Here is a 20,293-nt window from a genome sequence, read left to right as displayed (position 1 = left end):
GGCCCGGTGCTGGTGGGCTCTGATTCTGCTGCCCATGCGCCAGAGCGAGGGGTCCCAGGGGTGCAAAGCTCTTCCTTCGCTTCCCGTCTTGTCACCCAACAAGGCCCTGCGGGCGCTGTCGGAGAGACACAGAGGGGCGGCCTGGCTGCGGAACACAGGTCACCGCTGGCCGCCCTGCCCGGGAAGGCTGGGGGCAGCGGCTGTGCGGTCTCAGCTGGGGGACACCTTCACTTCCCTGGTGTCGTGTCCCTGTCTGGACCGTCCGCCTGCCTGGGACGTGGGACTGCGGTCTGGGGTGATAGCGACACGAGGAACAGCCTCATGTGCTGGGGGAGGTTGGGCAAATGGGGTCTCGGACCTGGCTTGTGGATTCGTCACTTTCCGTAGAGAATCCCACTGCCCATGGCTGGTCCCTGGTGGGAGTGAGGAACCGCCTCAGGATCCCCAGCGGCCCGGAGTCACCTGCGGGGCTGGGCCCCACCCCCTGCGAGTCTGCAGGTCTGAGGGCGGGGCCTGGGCTTGGCCAGTCCTGCAGGATCCCCAGTGATGCCGAGGCTGCCCACTTGGAGGACCTGAGCACCCTGTGGGCGGAGGCGGGCGGCGGGAAGGTGCGTGCCGGTGAGCGGCCCGAGGAGAACCTGGACAGGAGAACGGGCTGGCTGCGGATCGGGCAGAACAAAGGGGAAAGTCTCGCTTCGCCACACAGGCAAGCCGGGGAAGTTGCTAGGTGATGGATGGGGAGCGAGGGGAGCGCCCAGGGTGGGAGCCAGGTGAGAGGCAGAGTTGGGCTCGCGCTCCGGCAGGCAGAGGAGGCGGTGGAAATGTCTCATTAGGCAGCGGGGTGGGAGAGGGGAAGGGCTGCGGGGGGGGGGGGGGTGAGGGTCTGGAGGAGGCAGGGAGAACGGGGCTGGCCCGGCACGGCACGGGAGAGCCGGGAGGGAGGAGGGGTGGCATTTGGCCGCGTCACCTGCCCCGGGGCTCCATCACATCCCATCACACCCGGCAGGACAGGGACAGCCCCCTCCCCCGGGAAGGAGATCCGGCTCGCTGGGCTCCTGCGCTCGCTGCTGTCTGGGGCCGGACCCCCACGCTCCCTGCTCCCTGTGCCTGCAGCGGCAGCAGCTTCCAAAGCCGACCCCCAACCTGGACTTCCAGCTCTCTGGGGGCCTGAAAGAGTTAATCCAGATCTTGGTGGGAGCAGCAGGGCGCCCGGGCTGCTGCAAGGGAAGCTCCAGGCCAGGAGGCAGGTGCAGGAGGGGGCGGCCAGGCCAGAGCTGCTGGGGCGCCGAGGAGCTGAGCGTGACCGCGCAGCCGCCCGCCCGCCGGCCGCAGGCTGCCTCGGCGTTCACTGGATGTGACAGGCTCTAGAGAGGAGCTTTGTGCGAGGCCGCGGGCTGCCGGGCTGTGCATGCATGCGTGTGGATGCGTGTGGATGTGTGCGCGCCCGTGTGTCCCTGCACACTGCCCGTCCTCGCCAAGGCTGGGCAGCTGAAGGAAGGGCCTCCCCTTTCCCCTGACCACCGGCTGGCAGGGACCTGCAGGCCATGAGGACCGGCCCACGACGGTGAGTGCTGCTCGGCTGCCCTCTCCCCGCCCATGTCCGTGTCCCATGTCCCGTGCTTGCCATCACCTGCCCTGCACGCACCCCCGCCCACCCCCGCGCTCTGCCTTCTCTCCGCTTCTCCCAATTCTCAGACCTTTGCTCTCCCTGACGCCTCTCTTTGCACCGTGCCCCGTCCAGTCTGGTGCAGTCACACCCTGGAACCTCCTGGGCTCTGGGTTCCCCCGGTTCTGCCCCTGTTGGGGGGGTCCGCGGTTCCCTGAGGCCCCTACGTGACGGAATCCAGGGCTGGGGACCCGAGGGGCGATTTGAGCTGTGCTGGGTCTGGAAGAGGCGTGCGAGTGACAGCTCCCGAAGGGTGTGGGCGCCGTGGGGTGGTGGGCGGGGACCCCTGCCCCAAATGGCCTTGGCTGTGGCGAGGACCCTGCTCTCAGGGTGGGGGGTCTTCGGTGCCCGACTCCTGGGTCCCTGGGACGGCCCTTCCGCGAGCTGACGGATCCCTAAGTTCTTGTCGGTCCTGGTCGTCTTCTTGGAGGAGTTGTGTGCCGGCGCAGCCCAGGGCCTCCCCCGAGTCAGGAGTCTGAACACAGAGCCTGTGTTTGGGGCCAGAGTCAGTTTCCCCGGGTGGGTGCAGAGGGGCCCTCGGGAGCCTGACTCAGGTCAGGGGGCCTCGGCGCCTCCTCCCCCACTCAGGCAGCCCCCACAGCCTCCCTGGGCTGCCCCTACCATCTCTGCACGTGCACGGTGGGGACAGTGCCCGGCAAGCCCCTCGGTGTCCCCCAGCCTCCCTGTCCTACCTGGGCAGGTGCCCTTGGAGGGAGCCAATCAGGGCGTGTGGCAAGGCCCCACCCCCAGCCCCTGAGAGGGAGCGGTGATTTGTGGCCGGCCAGCCCTGGCCTCCCCTGGGGCGCGCGTCCCACTTTCCGCTGACGGCCAGCAGCAGAAAGCTGCCCACCACCGTGCGTGTCCATCCTTGGTTGGGCGCCCTTGCCGAGGGCGGCAGAGGCAGGGCTGGGGCGCGTGGGGCTGTGCTGGGCGGGTGTCAGTCACGCGAGGGCGGCCCCTCACGGCAGCTTCCTCGGTTTTAGGTGAGAGGCGCGGTGCTGGTCCTGGTTCCGGCCCGGGCCCGAAGCGGATGTCTGCATGGCTGCCTTGCTGATGCCCCGCAGGTACCTGTCCCTGGCGCGTCCCACGGGCCTGGGCCTGCACTGGAGGGTGCCGAGTGGACGGCGAAGCTGCGGCCCTGTGGGTGGGAGCTGCCTCTGCTGCAGCCCTGCCAGCCTGCGGGGGTCCTGTGACTCTGGGGCGGCAGGGGGCTGTGCGCGAGCTCGGGTGTTGGGGCGGGATCCCAGCGAGAGAGCAGGCCGGGCAGCGGGTCTGGTCTCTTTGTTAACGCTGGGCCTTGCTCTCCTTATTCTGCACCTGAGAAGGACCGCGCTCGGGCTCAGCTGGGAAGACAGAGACCCTGGCGAAGGCTGTGCACATCACTGGGGCCCTGCGGACGGCGCCTGGGGCTCTGCAGGCCTTTGGAGGCCGCGCCACTGCTCCCGGGGCCGTGGCCGGCTGTCTCCTTGCTGAGCAGGGCCTCTGGCGAAGTGGCCGTCCACACTGCCCTTGAGGCCGAGGGCTCGTGGGCCGCGCTGCGGGGGCTCCTGTGAGCTGCCAGGCGAGCATCGTGGTGCCCGTGGTCCTAGGGGAGCTGCGTGGCTCGGCCTGGCGGGGCGGGGGCAGGGGCAGGGGCCAGGTGCGCGGCCCCCAGGGAGCAGACAGTGGCGGGTCGCAAGGGAAACCCCCGTGCTGGTGAGAAAGCGCTGGAGCCGGGCTCCTCTGTGCTCAGCCCCAGGTCTGTGGGAAGGAGGAAGCGGCGAGGCCAGAGGAGCCCTCGTCACCGGGACGGCAGCCATGGAGCCCGTTCCACACGGTCGGTGCCCACGCGCCATCCTGTTCGCGGGGGAGAGAGCTCAAGTCCTGCTCTGTCCACCAACCCCTACCCCCGTGTTGCCTGCTTTTTTTATAAAAGATTTATTTACTTGAAAGGCAGAGTCACAGAGAAAGAGAGAGAGAGAGAAAGGGGGATCTTCCATGTGCTGGTTCACTCCCCAAATGGCTGCACAGCCAGGCTGGGCTGGGCTGAAGCTAGGAGCCAAGAACACCATGGGGTCCCCCAGGTGGGTGCAGGGGCCGAGCACCTGGGCCACCACCTCTGCCTCCCAGGTGCGTCAGCAGGGAGCTGGATTGGAAGTGGAGCAGCCAGGCCTTGATCTCAGGCATCCTGAGTGACGGCTTAACCCACTGCCCCACGCGCCTGCCCTTCCCCCACCTGTGACCTCAGCTCCAGGAGTGGCCGTGGCCGAAGGTCAGGAGTCAGCAAAGCTCATGTGTCGAGGGCCAGGGATTCGATGTTCTCATCCCGGTGGTTCAGAAGTCTGTGGCTGAAGGTGTAGACCTTGGCTGCTGCTGTGTGCCAATAAAGCTTTATTTATACAAACGGCACCCGCAGGGAGCAGAATGCCAGGCCCTGGCCGAGCGAGGCACACGGGGCTGACAGTGGCAGTGGGGAAGAGACGGCAATACCGTCATCGCGCGGGTGTTCGGGAACTAGAGAACCTGAGAGAGAAATGAACAGGAGCTGTGGGCACTGGGCTTGCCTGGGGGCCTGGCTGTCCGTGCATCTGCCCGGCTGTAGGACGAGCGGGGACCTGGCAGGATGTGGCTGCCTGGGAGTCCTGATCTCTGCAGAGGCTCTGCAGGGCCAGGCCCCCTGCCCCCTACCCCGCTGGGTCTGGGGGCCACAGGCCGCGGTGCGTGAAGTCCAGCCTCCTGCACAGAATCCTAATTTAGAAACTCCCGGGCTGCCCGGCGCTGTTCCCGTAGTCAGCTGGGTGGGAGGCCGGCTTCTCCAGGGGCCCCCTCTGTGAGGCTGTGGGCCGGGGCTGCGTGGGGGGCGGCAGCTGTGCCCACCGCAGCCCCTGACCTTCTGCCCACGCTGTCTGCAGGAGCAAAGGGATGCGCACGCGCCTGGGGTGCCTGTCGCACAAGTCGGACTCCTGCAGCGACTTCACGGCCATCCTTCCCGACAAACCCAGTCGCGCTCTCAAGTGAGTGGCGTCCCCCGCTCCACTGCCTGGCCGGCCCTGCCCACGGCAGCCCCCTGCACCCTGGGTGGGAGTGGAGGGGAGTTTGTCTTCCTCTTGGTGCATCGCTGACTGATCCCAGCTCGGGTCCCCTCTGCGCCCCAGACGGCCGGGCTGTGGGTGGGAGGGACACTCCTTGCCTCTGCTTGTCAATCTGAGCTCTCGATTTGGAAGTAAACTCTAAAAATATGCCTGGATCCAGGTAACCCAGGAGCAGCTCTCCCTGTGCACGCGCTGCCTCGCGTGACCCCCTGCAGAGACGCGAGGTGATGGGCGGGAGCCAGGACGGGTTTCTCTGCACTGCCCCTGACCGTGTCCGGCCCGGCCGTGTCCTCTCCTCCCCCAGTGCCTGGCTGGCTCGCGCCCCGCTGCCCCCTGCTCTCCGGAGCAGACCGCGGAGATGGGGGAGGGAACCATGGCAGGCCCGCTCACGGCTGTTTCTTCTGCCCAGGAGACTGTCCACGGAAGAGGCGGCGAGGTGGGCGGACTCGTTCGACGTGCTCCTGGCACACAAGTGTAAGTGACCTTCCCCGCCGGCCTTGGTCCCTGCGGCGCGAGGCGGAGACAACAGGGTGGAAGCCAGGCGCTGGCCTCCTTCCCCTCTCCTGGGCTCTGGGAGGTCCCCGGAGCCTCGTGGTCGCAGCCATGCCAGAGAGCCAAGCTCAGAGTGCGGGTCCGGGCTGGGGGCCTGCGGCTCCAGCTGCGTATTACCTGTGAAACTGTGAGGCCCGTTGCCCCCTGTGGCTCTGGCCTTGATGGGGTCTCCGGCCGGGCTGTCGTCCTGGGAGTTCCTGCGCACAGCTGTGCCCCTCCCCCAGCCCCTGCTGCCCTCTGGTCCCCCTTGAGGCAGAGGTCGTGCGTGTGCAGTGTGGGGAGGCGCCCTCAGCTCTGGCCTCTCTCTCCTCGTGGGCGAGCCCACATTCCTGGGGCTCTGACACCCCAGGGCGTTACACACAGTGGAGGGGGCACAGAGCAGGGCAAGGAGGAACCAGGGAGCCTCGGCCGCCTGCAGCCGCCCCCAAGCCGGGCGTCCCGGCTGCCAGAGCTGGGCCTGCTGAACTGCGCAGTACAGTCTGCAACACGCAGGCTGAGGGCGTGGGTCGGAGTCTGACCTGCTCCGGATTTTATTTTTTTAAATATTTTGTTATTTATCTGAAAGGCGGAGTGATAAAGGGGGGGAGAGAGAGAGAGAGAGAGAGAGAGAGAGACATTCCCCCAATGGCCGCAACGGCCAAGGCTGTGCCAGGATGAAGCCAGGAGCCAGGAGCTCCCACGGGGGCTCCCGCGTGGGGCCAGGGCCGGAGCCCCTGGCCACCCCCTGCTGCTCTCCGAGGTGCCTCAGCTGGGAGCTGGAGCAAAAGCAGAGACAAACCCGCGCTCCAACACGGGATGCTGGCGTGGCAGGAGGTGACTTAACCCGCCACACCACAGTGCCAGCCCCGTGCTCTTGATTTTTAAAAAAAGATTTATTTGTTTATTTTAAGGTAGAGTTATAGAAAGGCAGAGGCGGGGGGTGGGGGGTCTTCCATCAGCTGGTTCACTCCCCAGGTGGTTGCAACGGCCAGAGCTGGGCCGACCCAAAGCCAGGAGCCAGGAGCTTCCTCTGGGTCTCCCACGTGGGTGCAGGGGCCCAAGGACTTGGGTCACCTTCATCTAATTCCCAGGGCATAGCAGAGAGCTGGATTGGAAGTGGAGCAGCCGGGACTCGAACCGGCGCCCATATGGGATGTCTGCACTGCAGGTCTGCCACAGCGCCGGCCCTGGCCCCGTGCTCTTGATCTTAACCTTGCAGGGTCAACATGCAGTTGAGGGGCCTTGGCAGAGGCCCTTGGTCTCCGCAGGTGTCTTTAGAAGTCGTTGGCTCTCAGCTTCGCCCAGCGTCCCCTCCGATTCTGCCCCTTCCCAGTAAGTGATGGACAAATGCTTGCAGGTAGATTTCACAGTGAGACGTGGGGGCCAGGCCGGGGCACACGGCAGCGGTGGCCTCCATGGCTCACCCCGCGGCAGGAGGGCAGCCACGTGGACACCGCACACGGTGTGCATGGCGCAGGCCAAGCAGAGAGCTGTGCCAGGCGTTTGCCACGGTGGCGGCAAGTGTGGGACTCGGGACCTGCCTCGTGCAGCTGCGCCGTGCCTTGGGCTGAACGAGCGTCGTCAAGTCCTCGCCTCCTTCCCTGGCTGGGTTCGACTCGGGGTCATTTGGTTTCTCTTCCGGCCGGCGCCTGACTCACCTAGTCAAGTCCCTGGGGCCGCTGGCCCCCGAGTGAGCACCCGGAGCCCTCCATGGGGCGGCTTCTGAGGGTCTGCGTGTGCTTAGGGACAGGTGCTTTTCTCTACCCAGTGCCAGGCGAGTGCCCCTGGAGCCCGGTAGGAACTGCCGGTGCTGGCTGTGCCGTGTGGCCATGTGGCCGTGGTGGCCCGGCTCCACCTGGAGGAGTTGTGGCGCAGGTAGTGGCAGGGTCTGGAGGTCTGAGGGCAACTCTCAGATCCGAGCTCGCCTGGTCCCGCTCTGCCCCGCTGTGGGATTCCGGAAGCTTCTCTGAGGCAGGGTCTGTGAGGGTCAGGGGACACCAGGTGCTCTGAGCCCCTGCATCCCGCCGCAGGTCCCGCCGCCCTTCCCAGGCCCGCGCCGTGGGGGTGGGGGAGCCAACACTGGTGAGAGGAAGGGGCCCCTTCCCTAGTCGCTGGCGGAACCGGGGCCCTGGAGACCCCGTCTGTGGCCCTGCAGCCATCCAGCTCTGGGGCGGCCTGGGGCTCAGGGCGCAGGACGGCCTTCCGAGGGACCCCACGTGAGCTGAGGAGACCTTGCGGTGCCCTGGGAGGTCCAGGGCCGTGGCCGGAGTGCCCACCCCCGCCCTGTGACGCCCCATGCTGCCGCCTCCCCCGCCCCCGTGCTCCATCTTGCACAGCTTGCACAGCTGTGTCCCGACCTCAGTCTACACAGCATCCCACCGCAGCTGTGTCCCGACCTCAGTCTACACAGCATCCCACTGCAGCTGTGTCCCGACCTCAGTCTACACAGCATCCCACCACAGCTGTGTCCCGACCTCAGTCTACATAGCATCCCACTGCAGCTGTGTCCCGACCTCAGTCTACACAGCATCCCACCACAGCTGTGTCCCGACCTCAGTCTACACAGCACCCCACGCCCTCTGCTCGGCCCCGGGCCTGGAGCAGGCTACAATCTACAGACAGGGCCAGCGTCTGCAGGCTCGGGAGGCAGGCATGGGGAGGGGCCTCGTCCTGCAGGGTCCCCGTCCCCGTGAGCGGTCCAGGCTGTCCAGGAGCAGGTGGGGTGCAGTCTGGCTCTGCTCCTGGGCGGCGGTGCGGCCTTCAGGGGGCCCCGACTCTTAGTCGTTTTCCTCTCCAACTTTGAAGGGGCTGCTGCAGGACTCGCCGGGGGCCGGGTCCAGTCTGGCCTCCTGTTCCGGGGCGCGGTCTGCCGCCAGCTCGGGGCACCCTGGGCGGCGTCTGACGCAGCGCTGCCTGCAGGGTTACATAAATCTGCCTGGGAGCTGAAGCGGCTCCCGCGGCCGGGACAGGGACCGAGTGATCCCGGCTCCTCCTGGGCTCGGAGCTCAGGCTGCTTCGGGAACCTTTGGAAAGCAGCTGTTTGGAGCAGTTGTGTTTACAGTCCTATTTGCTCACCAACGCCACGCCAAGAGGGGAAGCACCCACGAGGTCTGAGAAGTAACCACTTGCCAAAGGACTTGAAGTCGCTGAGGACTCGTTGGCAGGGAAGGGCTTCTGACGCGTCTCTGTGGCGCTTTCTCCTGCTCGTCAGTAGCGCTGGACTTGGTGTCTGCGTGCGCTCTTCTGGAGCTTGTCCCTGACGGGGTGTGCAGGCGAGCGAGTACACGCACACACCTGCATGTGTGTGTGCAGCTGTGTTTTCTCATGCATGTGCCAATGTGTGTGCGTGCATGAGTGCACACGTGTGCAACTCCGTGTTCACTTGTGTGCATGAGCATGGGCATCGCACAGACCATGCGGTGGGTATGTGCTGTGGTTCATGCATGTGTGCCTATGTGCGTTTGCTCATGTGTATGTCCATGCATGTGTATGTGTGCGGGTTTGTGCATGTGCATATGTGTGAGGGTGTATGTTTGCCCCTATGTGCACGTGTGCCGGTGTGGGTTTGCTCATGTGTGAGGATATGTGCGCGAGTATTGTGCTCATGCACGTGTGTGCCAATGTGGGTTTGTGCGTGTGCATGCGTTTGCTGGCATGTGCTTTCCGCACCACGGCCATTGCCGGGTGCGGAAGACGTCCCAGGGTGCAGGTCTTCCCCCGGGCCGTGTGACCAGCTCCTGGCAGCGCTGGCACTGCTGAGCATGAATCCATGTGCCCCCCCACCCCCGCTTCTTCTTTTCGACACTCTGGGTTTTTTTTTTTTTTTTTTAAGATTTATTTATTTGAAAGTCAGAGTTACACAGACAGAAGAGAGGCAAAGAGAGAGAGAGAGAGAGAGGTCCTCCATCTGCTAGTTCACCCCCAAACTGGCCGCAGCGGCCTGAGCTGTGCTGATCCAAAGCCAGGAGCCAGGAGCCTCTTCCAGGTTCCCCATGCGGGTGCAGGGGCCCAAGGACTTGGGCCATCTTCTACTGCCTTCCCAGGCCACAGCAGAGAGCTGGATGGGAAGTGGAGCAGCCGGATCTCGAACCGGTGCCCCGTATGGGATGCCGGCACTGCAGGCCAGGGCGCCAACCCACTGCACCTCAGCGCGGCCCCCACACTCTGGTTTTGAGGTGCAGGTGCAGGCAGGGTCTCTGTCCCTGTCCTGTCTCACTGGACCCCGCGCCTGGGTGGCTGAGCCCCGCCCTGGAGCTCATCTTGAACTTAGCCTTGTTTGCCGTTCACGGGGAGCACTGGGGGTCCCCGCTGGCCTGTGGGACGGGATGTGGGAAGCTCGCCTGCATTTGCAGACATGATGTTTCTTCCTCTCCCTCTGAGAAAAGGAGGCCGACAGAGGAGCTCTTAGTTTTTAAAAATTGTTCCCCTCAACAGTGACCTGGGCTGGCCACACACCCGCCCAGCAGCCCTGCAGACACCAGTGACCAGCTCAGGAAATCCCTCCAGTGGTTCTAGAATGTGCCGTCCGTCCACTGCATGCGGCCAACCCTGGAACGCGGCGTTCCGCGGGGTGACGGAGGCGGGGCGCTGCTCTGGGAGCGCGAGGGCTGAGTGCGTGTGGGTCCTTCCTGACTGCGGGCGCCGGCACCCTGGGGCGGGGGGCACAGTGAGGGGCCTGCCTGCAGGAAACATGCTGGCCCCTGCCACAGCTCCTGCCGCCTGCAGGTAGCGCCCCCTGGAGGAGGTGGTGAGGTTCTGGATGTGGGTGGCAGGGAGCCCTCTGCTTCCCGGCAGTCCCCGGGGCTGTTGTGACTTTGAGTGGCGCCAGGCAGGTGTACAGACAATGCAGGAATTCGTTACGTAGCCATGGAAAGCTTGCTGGGAGATCTGCACGGGCAGGTGGACAGCGCCTGGCACCCGGCACCCGTGGCCTCCACCACCACGCTCAGTTTGCCCGTCTGCAAGCCGGCGGTGAGCACTCGGTGGGCCTGTGGTCTGCGGCAGCTGACGTGGCGACGTGTGTCTGGGACAGCTGTGTATGACATTGCTGTGACAGCACAGAGACCTCTATGAAAACGGGCATCCGTGTCCTGTGACCCCTGAGGCAGCTCAAGGCCGGAGGTTGGAAGTCGGAGGTCAGATAGCATTAGGACCAGGTGAGGGTCTTGTTCAGTGCCTGGGCTTCCGCCTCCCTGCCCTGCCCCTCTGGGGAGCTGTCTCAGGAGCCTGGGGGTGTGTCTGATCCGCTCCTGGTTGGTCCCTGCAGTGCCGCCCCTCCAACCCAGCAGGGGAGCTGTCCTTGGACACGGCTGCGGTGCCGGTGTGCGGAGCTCTGTGAGGGCCGGCCTGCCCTGGCTCCCAGTGGCCAGTGGCTGCCCTCACGGCCTCCCCTGCTGTCCTGGCTGCCGGGCCCAGCTTCTCCCTGCAGAACAGGGAAGGGCGTTGGAGCCAGGTTCCTCTCACCCTCCTGGCCTTGCATCCTGGCTGGGCACTGCTGCTCCCTTGTGCTCAGCGTGGGGCTGGATGGAAGGGTCTCCCAGCCGCCCCCAGCCCCGAGAATGCCCCCCAGGCACCCACCCGCTGCTGTGCCCGTGCTCGCCAGCGGAGCAGAGCCCACAGCTCGACAGCGTCACCCACAGGGTGGCCGGTGCCCGCCTGCCTCCTGCCGCCGTCCTGCCGCAGCCCTCCGTGGCTGCTCTCCCCTCCTGCCTCACGGGCGATGCGGGGCAAGCGCTGACCGCCCCATCACCGACTTCCAGCCAGAGCTTGGTCCTGGGCTGGGGCTGTGCAGACCTGGCCTCGCTTGTCCTGGGCCCGCCCGGGAGCCCACCCTTCGCCGTCTCTCCGCCCACAGAGAGCTTGGCTCTCTGTTCTCCCATGACCTTGGCCTTTCCCAAGCCTGGGGATGGGGCTACACTCGTGCCCACCTGGGCACTGGCCGCCCAGATTCCTGGACCACAGAGCTCGCTCAGCGCCCTGCCCCCGCCCCGCTGCTCCCGGTGACCCAGTTTCTCTCTTATATAAGCGCCATGGAGGGCGGAGCGAGCCGACTGCCAGCGGCTGGGCCACGGGCGGACACTGTGGACGCTCCGGAGGCACCACGTGTGCGGCGAGTTCAGGACACAGGCCAACTCCCTGCTCCTCACGTGACTGATGCCCCCAGAACTGGACTCCTTAGGGGGTCAGGCAGTGAGGGGTGGCAGCCCCTGTTCCCTTCCACTGCCCTGAGGGCACCAGGTAGCTCCATCCTAGGGGGGCAAGGCCTCTGTGACGCCGACCCTGGCCCAGCGCTCTGCAAGTGCGTGTGTGCTCCATGTGTGTGAGGTCACCACATCCCCACACGTGTGCACTGCATGTGTGAGGTCATGGCATCCCCGCACGTGTGCCCCACATGTGTGAGGTCACTACAGCCACACATGTGTGCTCCATGTGTGAGGTCACTATATCCCCATGCATATGCTCCCTGTGTGAAGTCACCGCATCCCCACATGTGTACACTGTATGTGTGAGGTCACTGCATCCCCCTGTGTGTGCTCCACGTGTGTGAGGTCACACATCCCCACACGTGTGCTCCATGTGTGAGGTCATGCATCCCCTCGCGTGTGCTCCACATGGTGAGGCCACCGCATCCCGTGCCCCCGTGGAGGAGCTGTGAGCATCTGCCCAGCACAGACACTGAGGCGTGGGGAGGACAGCAGCTGGCCAAGCCCACACTCACCAGCCTCACCCCAGCCGGGGAAGCAGCTCCCTCCAGCTGCCCGTACCCCTCCATGAGGTGGAGGAGGGGGCGGCGGCGGGGGTGGGGGGGTGCGGTGCCTGAGGGGAGCAAGCAGCCCTGCTTATGGGCAGGCGGGAGGGGCAGGGAGCCCCTGCTGGGGGGAGGGGTGGCATCCAGAGGCTGCCGGCGGTCTGAACACAGAACCTGCAGGCAGGGGCGGGGGGGCCTGCGCTCCAGCCCCTTCCTCCCCCCCGCTTGCGTTGTCCCATGCCCGGAGTCTGGGCCGGGGAGGAAGGACTGGGAAGGGGCGGGTGAGCAGAGGGGCGGCGAGAGCAGGTGCAGTCTGCAGGGGCCTCTGCGTGCTGTGTGCACGCGTGAGCCTTTGTCTCTCCCTGCTGATGTCAGGACCGGACCCGCCCAGGAAGGCCCACCCCCCACCGCCTCTGAGGCCCTGCCCAGCTTCCCAGAGGTGCCTGGCCAGCTCCGTGGCCATGGCCCTGTGCGCAGCTGGCCAAGAACCAGCCCACTCGGGAGGCCCTGTGGAGTCTTGGGCCCTTTCAGGCTGGAAGCGCAGGGGTGCGTGGGCCGCCCAGGGGCAGCCGGCGGCCTCAGCCCCCCACAAGCATCCCAGGCCCTTGAACCTCGAGCAGTGTCTGCCCGGCTGCAGCCCCCGCCCCTGCTCCTGGACCTGGGCTTCTTGTCCAGGAAGGGGTGATCAGAGGGCGGGCACCGTCTCCCGGGAGGGACAGTGGCTGCGCCAGACCCCTGCCGACCGTCACTGACCTGTGGCCATGCCCTGCATCCCACGGGGGGAATGCCATGTTCTCTGAGAGGGCGGGTGTCTAGCCCGCGAGCCACGGGTGCCAACCCAGGCAGTCGCCCCCGCACGGCTCCCGTGTCACAGGCGGAGAGGTGGGGGCTGACCCCAGGCAGGGGATATCAGAGCCCTGCCTTCCTGTGGAGTGGCTGTCTGGGCCAGGAGTCGGCCCGGACATTGTGACGGTGATGAGGGCACCAGGGACTCAGAGCAGGTGCTGCCCGGCCAGGGTGGACAGCGAGGAGACTTGGGCGTCCGTGCGGTCTGAATTACACCGTGGGCACGGGCCTGGCTCTGGTCAGAACTCCTGGGTGGGCCACAGCCAAGCTATCCCCACCCCCAGGCCTGGGAGCCTCAGGCCCGGCCCCCTTGCTCTCCCACTGCTCTGCTTTCCCAGCTGTGTTCTGCTTCCTCTCCCGACACATGGGTCAGTGCACACAGAGCGGAGACCAGGGACTGCCCTGGAACGGCTGGCTTTGCCCGCGTCCATGTGTCCCCTACCTCTCTAACTTCCTCTCCTGTGTGCTGTGAAGGCCAAGAGCTTACCGCTGAGGCACCCCTCTGCCTGGGGCCGGGCCCAGAACAGGCGCTGCCAGGCGCCTGCCTCGGTCTGCTGCTTCCCTACCACGGCCCTGAGCCCTGGCTCTTCCCAGGTGCAGCTCAGTGCCCGGGGTCTGAGGTCCCAGGTGCAGCTCAGTGCCCGGGGTCTGAGGTCCCAGGGGCAGCTCAGTGCCCGGGGTCTGAGGTCCCAGGTGCAGCTCAGTGCCCGGGGTCTGAGGTCCCAGGGGCAGCTCAGTGCCCGGGGTCTGAGGTCCCAGGTGCAGCTCAGTGCCCGGGGTCTGAGGTCCCAGGGGCAGCTCAGTGCCCGGGGTCTGAGGTCCCAGGTGCAGCTCAGTGCCCGGGGTCTAAGGGCCCCAGGTGCAGCTCAGTGCCCGGGGTCTAAGGGCCCCAGGTGCAGCTCAGTGCCCGGGGTCTGAGGTCCCAGGGGCAGCTCAGTGCCCGGGGTCTGAGGTCCCAGGTACAGCTCAGTGCCCGGGGTCTGAGGTCCCAGGGGCAGCTCAGTGCCCGGGGTCTGAGGTCCCAGGGGCAGCTCAGTGCCCGGGGTCTGAGGTCCCAGGTGCAGCTCAGTGCCCAGGGTCTGAGGGCTCCTCCTTCCCAGGCACCTGCAGGGACCCCTCTCTGCCTCAGGCTCACTGCCCTGTAATCTCTACCTGCCCGTCTCTCTGCTTTTGTTCTTGGTCCCTCTTGGCTTGTTCTCCCTTCTCCCACTTCGCCTGGCTCCCAGTGCACACTGCCTGGGGAAGACCTGGCTCACGGAGCCACTGGGGACTCCTGCACTGCCCTTGGCAGCCGGGCCACAGGCAGTGGACTTGGCTCCTGCCTCTCTGAGCTTTGGTTCCCTCCTGCAGCAGACGAGAGTGACCTGCGGGTCAGCGTGGTTCACTTCCCAAATGGCCACAGCGGCCAGGGCTGTGCCAGGAGGAAGCCAGGAGCCAGGAGCTTCCTCCAGGTTCCCACGTGGGTGCAGCGGCCCAAGGACCTGGGGCATCTTATACTGCTTTCCCAGGCCACAGCAGAGAGCTGGATGGGAAGAGGAGCAGCCGGGACTTGAACTTGAGCACTCACAGGTGCCATCCCCCAGCGGGACTGGAGGAGCCTGGCCTGTGAGTGTGGCCGTGAGTGTGGCTGTGTGTGTGGCCGTGAGTGTGGCTGTGTGTGTGGACCTGTGGGTGTGGCTGTGGGTGTGGTGGTGAGTGTGGCTGGGTTCCCGGCTCACCTGCCCACCCGGCACTGGAATCCAGAGCCGCTGAGGCTTGGTCTCTCTGGAGCAGGTCAGAGACCTGCGTGGTCGCCAGGACCAGCTGGGACCAGGGCGGCTCTGCCTCGTTCCAGCATCTCCCACCTTCCCGACGAAAGCTATGGCTGTCACTTGCTATGGCAGAGTGCATTCAGTCCAAATCCGCGATTACAGTTTTAAAATCGCAGCATTGCCGACGTGCCCGGGGCATCAGTGCCAGCCCCTGTCCCTGCCGTGTGCTGACGGGAGGCCCCATGTGGCGACGTCACTGACGAATCAAACATGCGCGGGGCCTCCCCCGCGGAATCATCCGGGGAAAAGGGAGATTAATATCAGTTCACAGCTGTGATCGGGCAGGCACACAGGCGCTCTGGAGCCTGGAAGGCCGTGGCGGCTGGCGCTGGGGCGCTCGCCCTGTGCTGCCCGGTGAGCGACGCGGGTCAGGGCCTGGACAGCTCGCATGCGACCAGGGCCTGAGGAGCTGGGCAGTTCTCGTGGCCTCCGCTGACCCTGTGGCTCCCACGTGTTTCCCATGAGGTCCCTGCAGAGGGCCCCGTGCCCGCCTGGCTCCTGTTCCCGTGCTGACCATGGCTTCTCCCTGATTCTCTTCCCGCAGATGGAGTGGCCGCCTTCCGCGCCTTCCTCAAGACGGAGTTCAGTGAGGAGAACCTGGAGTTCTGGCTGGCCTGCGAGGACTTCAAGAAGACGCGGTCGGCGGCCAAGCTGGCCTCCAGGGCCCACAGGATCTTCGAGGAGTTTGTGGACGTGCAGGCCCCACGGGAGGTGCGTCGGCCGCGGCGCCCCTCAGGCCTGTGCGGGCCCTGGCATGCGTGCCTCTCCCGGGGCGGCCCTGCGGGAGGGGGAAGGGCCGAAGCCCAGCCTTGCTGCAGCCCAAGGGCCGCGGGGATTTTGCCAGGGTGGGTGGAGTTGAGCCTGTGCTCCACCAGACCCGGGGCGTCCTCTGGGCTCGCATCCAGGCCTGGCGGAGTCTCTTAAATTCACGGAGCGTCGTCACCCAGCGTAACCCGGCGCGGCCTCGGCCACCGCGGGCACCGTTGGCGAGGCTCATTAGTGAGTCCTTGCAGGTACTTGTGCCGCTCGGTCGTCATCGCTAACTGATGATTTACGGCTGTGTCGCTCTGGCCTTGACGCAGATGCTCCCTGAGAGAGCTCACAGGCCCTGAGAGGGCTCGCAGGCCCGGGCCCTTCAGGGAGACCCTGGCTCACCGGGCAGCTGCGACCCGGGGCCCCGGCCGAGCCGGCTGTGACAGACACGCGTGCTGGCCGCTCTGCGCGGGGAGTTTGTGTCTCTGCGGCTGGGGGAAGCCCTGGGCTTTCCGGCGGGAGGCTTCGGTGTGCCTGGGCTGCCGCCACTATCCCCAGCGGCGTAGGCCAACCTCGAGCGTCTGCTTCCCTTCCAAGTCCCTGCTGCCAGACTGATGCCGGGTGCGTCTGGCTCCAGAAGTCCCCGGGGGCTGGGTGGGGCCGCCTCGCTGCGGGGCGGGGGTGGGGTGGCGTGCCGGCCGCGACCTCGCCCTGTGTGCACCCTGCAGGTGAACATCGACTTCCAGACCCGAGAGGCCACGAGGAAAAACATGCAGGAGCCCTCGCTCACCTGCTTTGACCAAGCCCAGGGCAAGGTGCGCAGCCTCATGGAGAAGGACTCCTACCCCCGGTTCCTGAGGTCCCAGCTGTACTTGGACTTGCTGTCCCAGAGCCAGAGGAGGCTCAGCTAGACCGCAGCAGGAAGCCTCGGCTCCCCCTGGAGCCCACAGCGCCGAGCTCCCTCCCCAGCCCCCTCTGTGCTGGCTTGGCTCGCCCCTGCCCTGGGTCACCGCCCCTGCCAGGTGGAGCTGCCCTGCTGTTTCGCAGGTGCGTCTCCCACAGCCTCCCCCTCTTCCCACCCTGCTCACTTAGGCTCCTGAGGAACTGGGCCTGCCCAGGGAGGGGCCCCACGGCCTGGACAGAGGCCCCCCGGGAGCCCCAGCTTCTCCCACTGTGGCGGCCGGTGGCCTGGGCAGACCACCTCCAGGGAGCCGGCTCTCTCCTGAGCGGCCCAGGGCCGAGGTCTTTGCCCGGGACCACATGAGACTCCCCTCCTCGGCGTCCCCGTGAGGGTCTTGGGAGGCGTCCTTTGTGACCTCTGACCTATACAGCTGCCCTTGTCAAGACACGGCTTGGACAATCCCATCCCGTCCCCGGGCTGTACCGGGAGCCTTTCCCGTGGCACCTGCAGACTGGCAAAGCTGCCTGGGGTCTCCCAGGACACGGCGGTGAGGGCCAGGGCCCAGTAGCTCCCAGGGGCCCAAGGCTCCCCCGTCTGTCCACTCCTCATACAGCGGCTGGACCCCCTCCGCTTTGCTCCCGGGAGCGCACTGGGGAAGGCCCCTTTTGACCTCCGGCCTTCGGGACGTGTGGCCAAGGCGCCCGTGAGCCACCCTGGAAGGACGCTCTTCCCGGAGGATGGCTGAGTACACAGGGGCCGCCCCAGGAGCTCAGGAGATGCTGATGGTGGCACAGGGAGTGGAGACCAGGCGTGGAGGACGAGCCGGGACCAAGCCAGTCTCCGGGGGACTGAGTCGCAGAGGACATGGTGGTGGCACCCAGGAGCCCTCGGGCAACGCCTCCAGCCGGGCAGAAAGGATCCGTGGCTGGGCGCCAGCCCTGGGCTGCAGTGAAGCCCTCCCGCCACAGGTGGCGCCGGTGTGCCGCTTCCTTCCTTGGCCTCAGCTGGACAAGGCCACGGAGGCCCCCAGTGCCACGGTGTTAGGGTCACGGTCAGCTGGCGTGAGGGCTGGCGAGTGGGCGTGCACTGAGGTGTGGAGGGCGCCCCCTCCCTGCTGCCCCTGCCCTGCAGCCCCAGGGGGCCTCCCGGTTGCACAGGTAAGGACCGGCCTTGGCTGAGCTGAGCGGCTGGAAGTGATTAAATTCTGACAGGGTGTGTTACACATTGTTCACATGCAAATGGGCGGCTGCACTGCCTGTGAGGCCCACGTGGACCGGACTGCAGACTCAGGCCCGGGGCCATCCCCAGGAGGAGTGTCTGAACTTGGGGCTCAGCGTTCCGCCAGTGACTGTGGGCGGCCTCCCTGTGCCCAGCGTCTCCCTCACTCCACGAGGCATGTGCGCGTGTGTGCGCGTGTCGGCGTGCCGAGGAGCGTGGTGGCTCCTCTCAGGGCCTCCCAAGGAGCATGTGGGACAGTGGCCAGCATCAGGACTTCCTGGGGGGTGGGGCTCCCCACTGCCACGCCCCACTCCCCCCCAGCTGCCTCGCCCTGCTCCACCCCCACCCCCCAAGCTGCCTCGCCCTGCCCCACTCCTCCCCACGGCCTCACCCCACTCCCCCCACTGCTGCTTCACTCTGCTCTACCCCTACCCCCCAGCTGCTTCTCCCTGCTCCACCCCCTACCCACCCCATCTGCCTCACCCTGCTCCACCCCCTACCCCCCCAGCTGCCTCGCCCTGCGCCACCTCTACCCCTCCAGCTGCCTCGCCCTGCGCCACCCCTACCCACTCCAGCTGCCCTCGCCCTGCTTCCCGCAGAAGGCCCAGGGGTCTTGGATGCCCACTTCTGGACGCTGCGGTCTGTGGTCCAGCCCAGAGCGGTGTCCACAGCATCTAGTGCAATACGCAGCGTGCCCACGTCCCGGGCCCCAGGCCCTGTCCCCCACATCAGCACCCAGGCTACCTCCATCAGCGTCTTCCTCCGCTCGACCGCTGAGCTTGGCTGTGGACTGCTTCCCGGATGCCGCGTTTGCTCGGCCCCTGGGGCCTGTGTGGGGCTGAGCGAGCTCGGGCAGCGCCCTGGGCACGGCTGTGACCCAAGACCTCAGGGCCCACCCCGCAGAGCTGCCCTCGGCCTGCAGGCCCCTGGGGCACGAGGACCCGCTGGGTGGCTGTTTCAGGAGAGCCCGTTGCCCGTTCAGGCCCCGGACCCTAACCCAGAGACACTGAGGGCCAGAGCTGGGTGGGCCCAGGAACGCGGATCTCTCCTGGGCTTCCGGTGGGCAGGGGGCTTTGAACAAACGATCTGAAATGGAGCTCAGGACCTCGGCTGACCCTGGAGTCCCCTGGCAGGTCACAGCGAGCGTCCAGGTGCCACAGGTGGACCAGACTGGGGGCCTCGAGGGTGAGGGACACAGCTGGGGCTGGCGTGTCACCGGCCGGGGCTCAGACAGGGACTGGATTCCCTGGGACTCCCGGAAGCTGCCGCTTAGAGCAAACCAAAGCCCGGAAGTGGCATCCCTCGGACTGTGGGCGCCATGTGAACCCGAGGCGGCCCAGTCACGCTGGGCCATGGAGGACAGGGTGGGAAGGTGAGACCTGGGCTCACGCGGCAGCTGCGCCTCCGTGTGCACGGGATCAGGGGGCGGCACCAGGACTGCGCCGGCCCTGTCTGCGGCAGGCAGAGGAGCCACGGTGTCCTCCCCAAGGCCATCCCGCCCGTGCCGCACAGCTGCACCCCCCGGAGCAGGAGCAGGAAGAGGGGCCAGGCCGCTCCGGCACACACAGCCCCCGCCACGTGCCACGGAGCATGAGCCTCTGCAGGAGGGAGCCACCTCTCAGGACTGCCCACGCTGCTGCGACCCGGACGGCGGACGGTGGACATGGAGTGGGGTCACCGGAATCCGGGGTGGGGTGCAGCTTCCGCTCTTGCCCTCACTCCTGCCCCGGGTCGCCTAGGACTTGTCTTCCCAAAGCTCACACAGATGTCCCAGTGCCCCGAGCCCTCCTGCTCCCCAGCATGGCAGAGGGGGCCGGTGGCGCCCGGCTGAGCCGCGGCCCGCACCCCGCTGCCTCCTTCCGACCAGGCTGTGAATACAATAAACGGAGCTGGAGCCGGAGCCGGCCCTGGCCCTCTGCCCACACTTCTGGCCGCCTGACTCTTCACGGACACGTGGGCTCCTCGCCGCGGCTGCACGGGGCCGGCCGCCAGCAAGGCAGGGCTGTGGGTGGCTTCGGGTTATGAGAGCGGCTTGGAAGCCGTGAAGAGCGCCTCACCCCAGGTGCGTTTTTATTAGCGCCGCCTACGGCCTGAGCGCCGGGGAGAGATGACTCGGATGACTCGTCCCCGTGTGCGGCGGGTCCCCGTGCTCCGCGGCAGGCACCGGGAAGCGCACAGGCGGGCGGGGCCCCTGTCTGTCGGCTGGGCTGCTGGTGACAAAGGCTGGATCCTCTCCCGGTTTAGGACGCTCCCAGGCAGGCAGGCCAGACTTTGAAGAGTCCTTCGGGTTCAATGAAAGGGCCTTTTGTTATGCAAATGACCGCCCCTGTTCCCGGGCTGCTGGTGTGGGGATGGGGCGTGCGCAGTGCACACCCGGCCTCCAGGGGAGGGGGCAGCCGGCTTCTCTCTTCTGCCCTTGCTCAAGGAGACGGGAAGGGGAGAGGGTGGGACTTCTTGTGGCTGCTGGGCGGAGCCTGGGGCTCCTGGAGGCTTGTGGGGGGCGGGGCCTGGTCCACCTGGTTCCTTGGAGACCTCTCTCAGGAACACACCCCCACAGCTGTCCGATCCCCGCCTGCCTGGCATCTGCTGTCCGCCCTGTAGGTCAGGCCTCAGCCAGCCCACTGCCCTCACTTCTGGTCGGCCAGGCTGGCAGCAGGTCCTGGTGCACGTGGCGAGCTCCCCATGGACCCACGGGGCCCAGTGGGCTCACGGCCCTCCCCAAGCCTTCCAAGGCCCCAGGCCCCGGTC

At 66.7% G+C, this 20,293-nt stretch overlaps 1 protein-coding gene across 1 annotated transcript; it reads left to right on the top strand.

Annotated features, from left to right (window-relative positions):
• Positions 1-873: 873 nt before the first annotated feature.
• Positions 874-19,924, top strand: RGS8 (regulator of G protein signaling 8). The gene is made up of 6 exons (XM_002724240.5): positions 874-1,564; positions 2,650-2,730; positions 4,558-4,659; positions 5,147-5,211; positions 15,218-15,384; positions 16,155-19,924. The coding sequence occupies exons 2-6, from the start codon at positions 2,705-2,707 to the stop codon at positions 16,335-16,337; spliced, it is 543 nt and encodes a 180-aa protein (XP_002724286.1). The 5' UTR covers positions 874-1,564; positions 2,650-2,704; the 3' UTR covers positions 16,338-19,924.
• Positions 19,925-20,293: the final 369 nt, after the last annotated feature.

Source organism: Oryctolagus cuniculus, chromosome 13 (genome assembly GCF_964237555.1).
Source record: "Oryctolagus cuniculus chromosome 13, mOryCun1.1, whole genome shotgun sequence".
In the NCBI taxonomy this organism is placed as follows: domain Eukaryota; kingdom Metazoa; phylum Chordata; class Mammalia; order Lagomorpha; family Leporidae; genus Oryctolagus; species Oryctolagus cuniculus.
Note: the sequence above shows the minus strand (reverse complement) of the source record. Positions and strands in the feature narration are given on the sequence as shown.

Bases quoted from the DNA above. Each gene is read 5' to 3' on its own strand.
- RGS8 (XM_002724240.5), top strand. From the start codon at position 2,705: ATGGCTGCCTTGCTGATGCCCCGCAG. The intron at 2,731-4,557 runs GTACCTGTCCCT...CGCTGTCTGCAG, and splicing joins GCCTTGCTGATGCCCCGCAG to GAGCAAAGGGATGCGCACGC. The intron at 4,660-5,146 runs GTGAGTGGCGTC...TCTTCTGCCCAG, and splicing joins AAACCCAGTCGCGCTCTCAA to GAGACTGTCCACGGAAGAGG.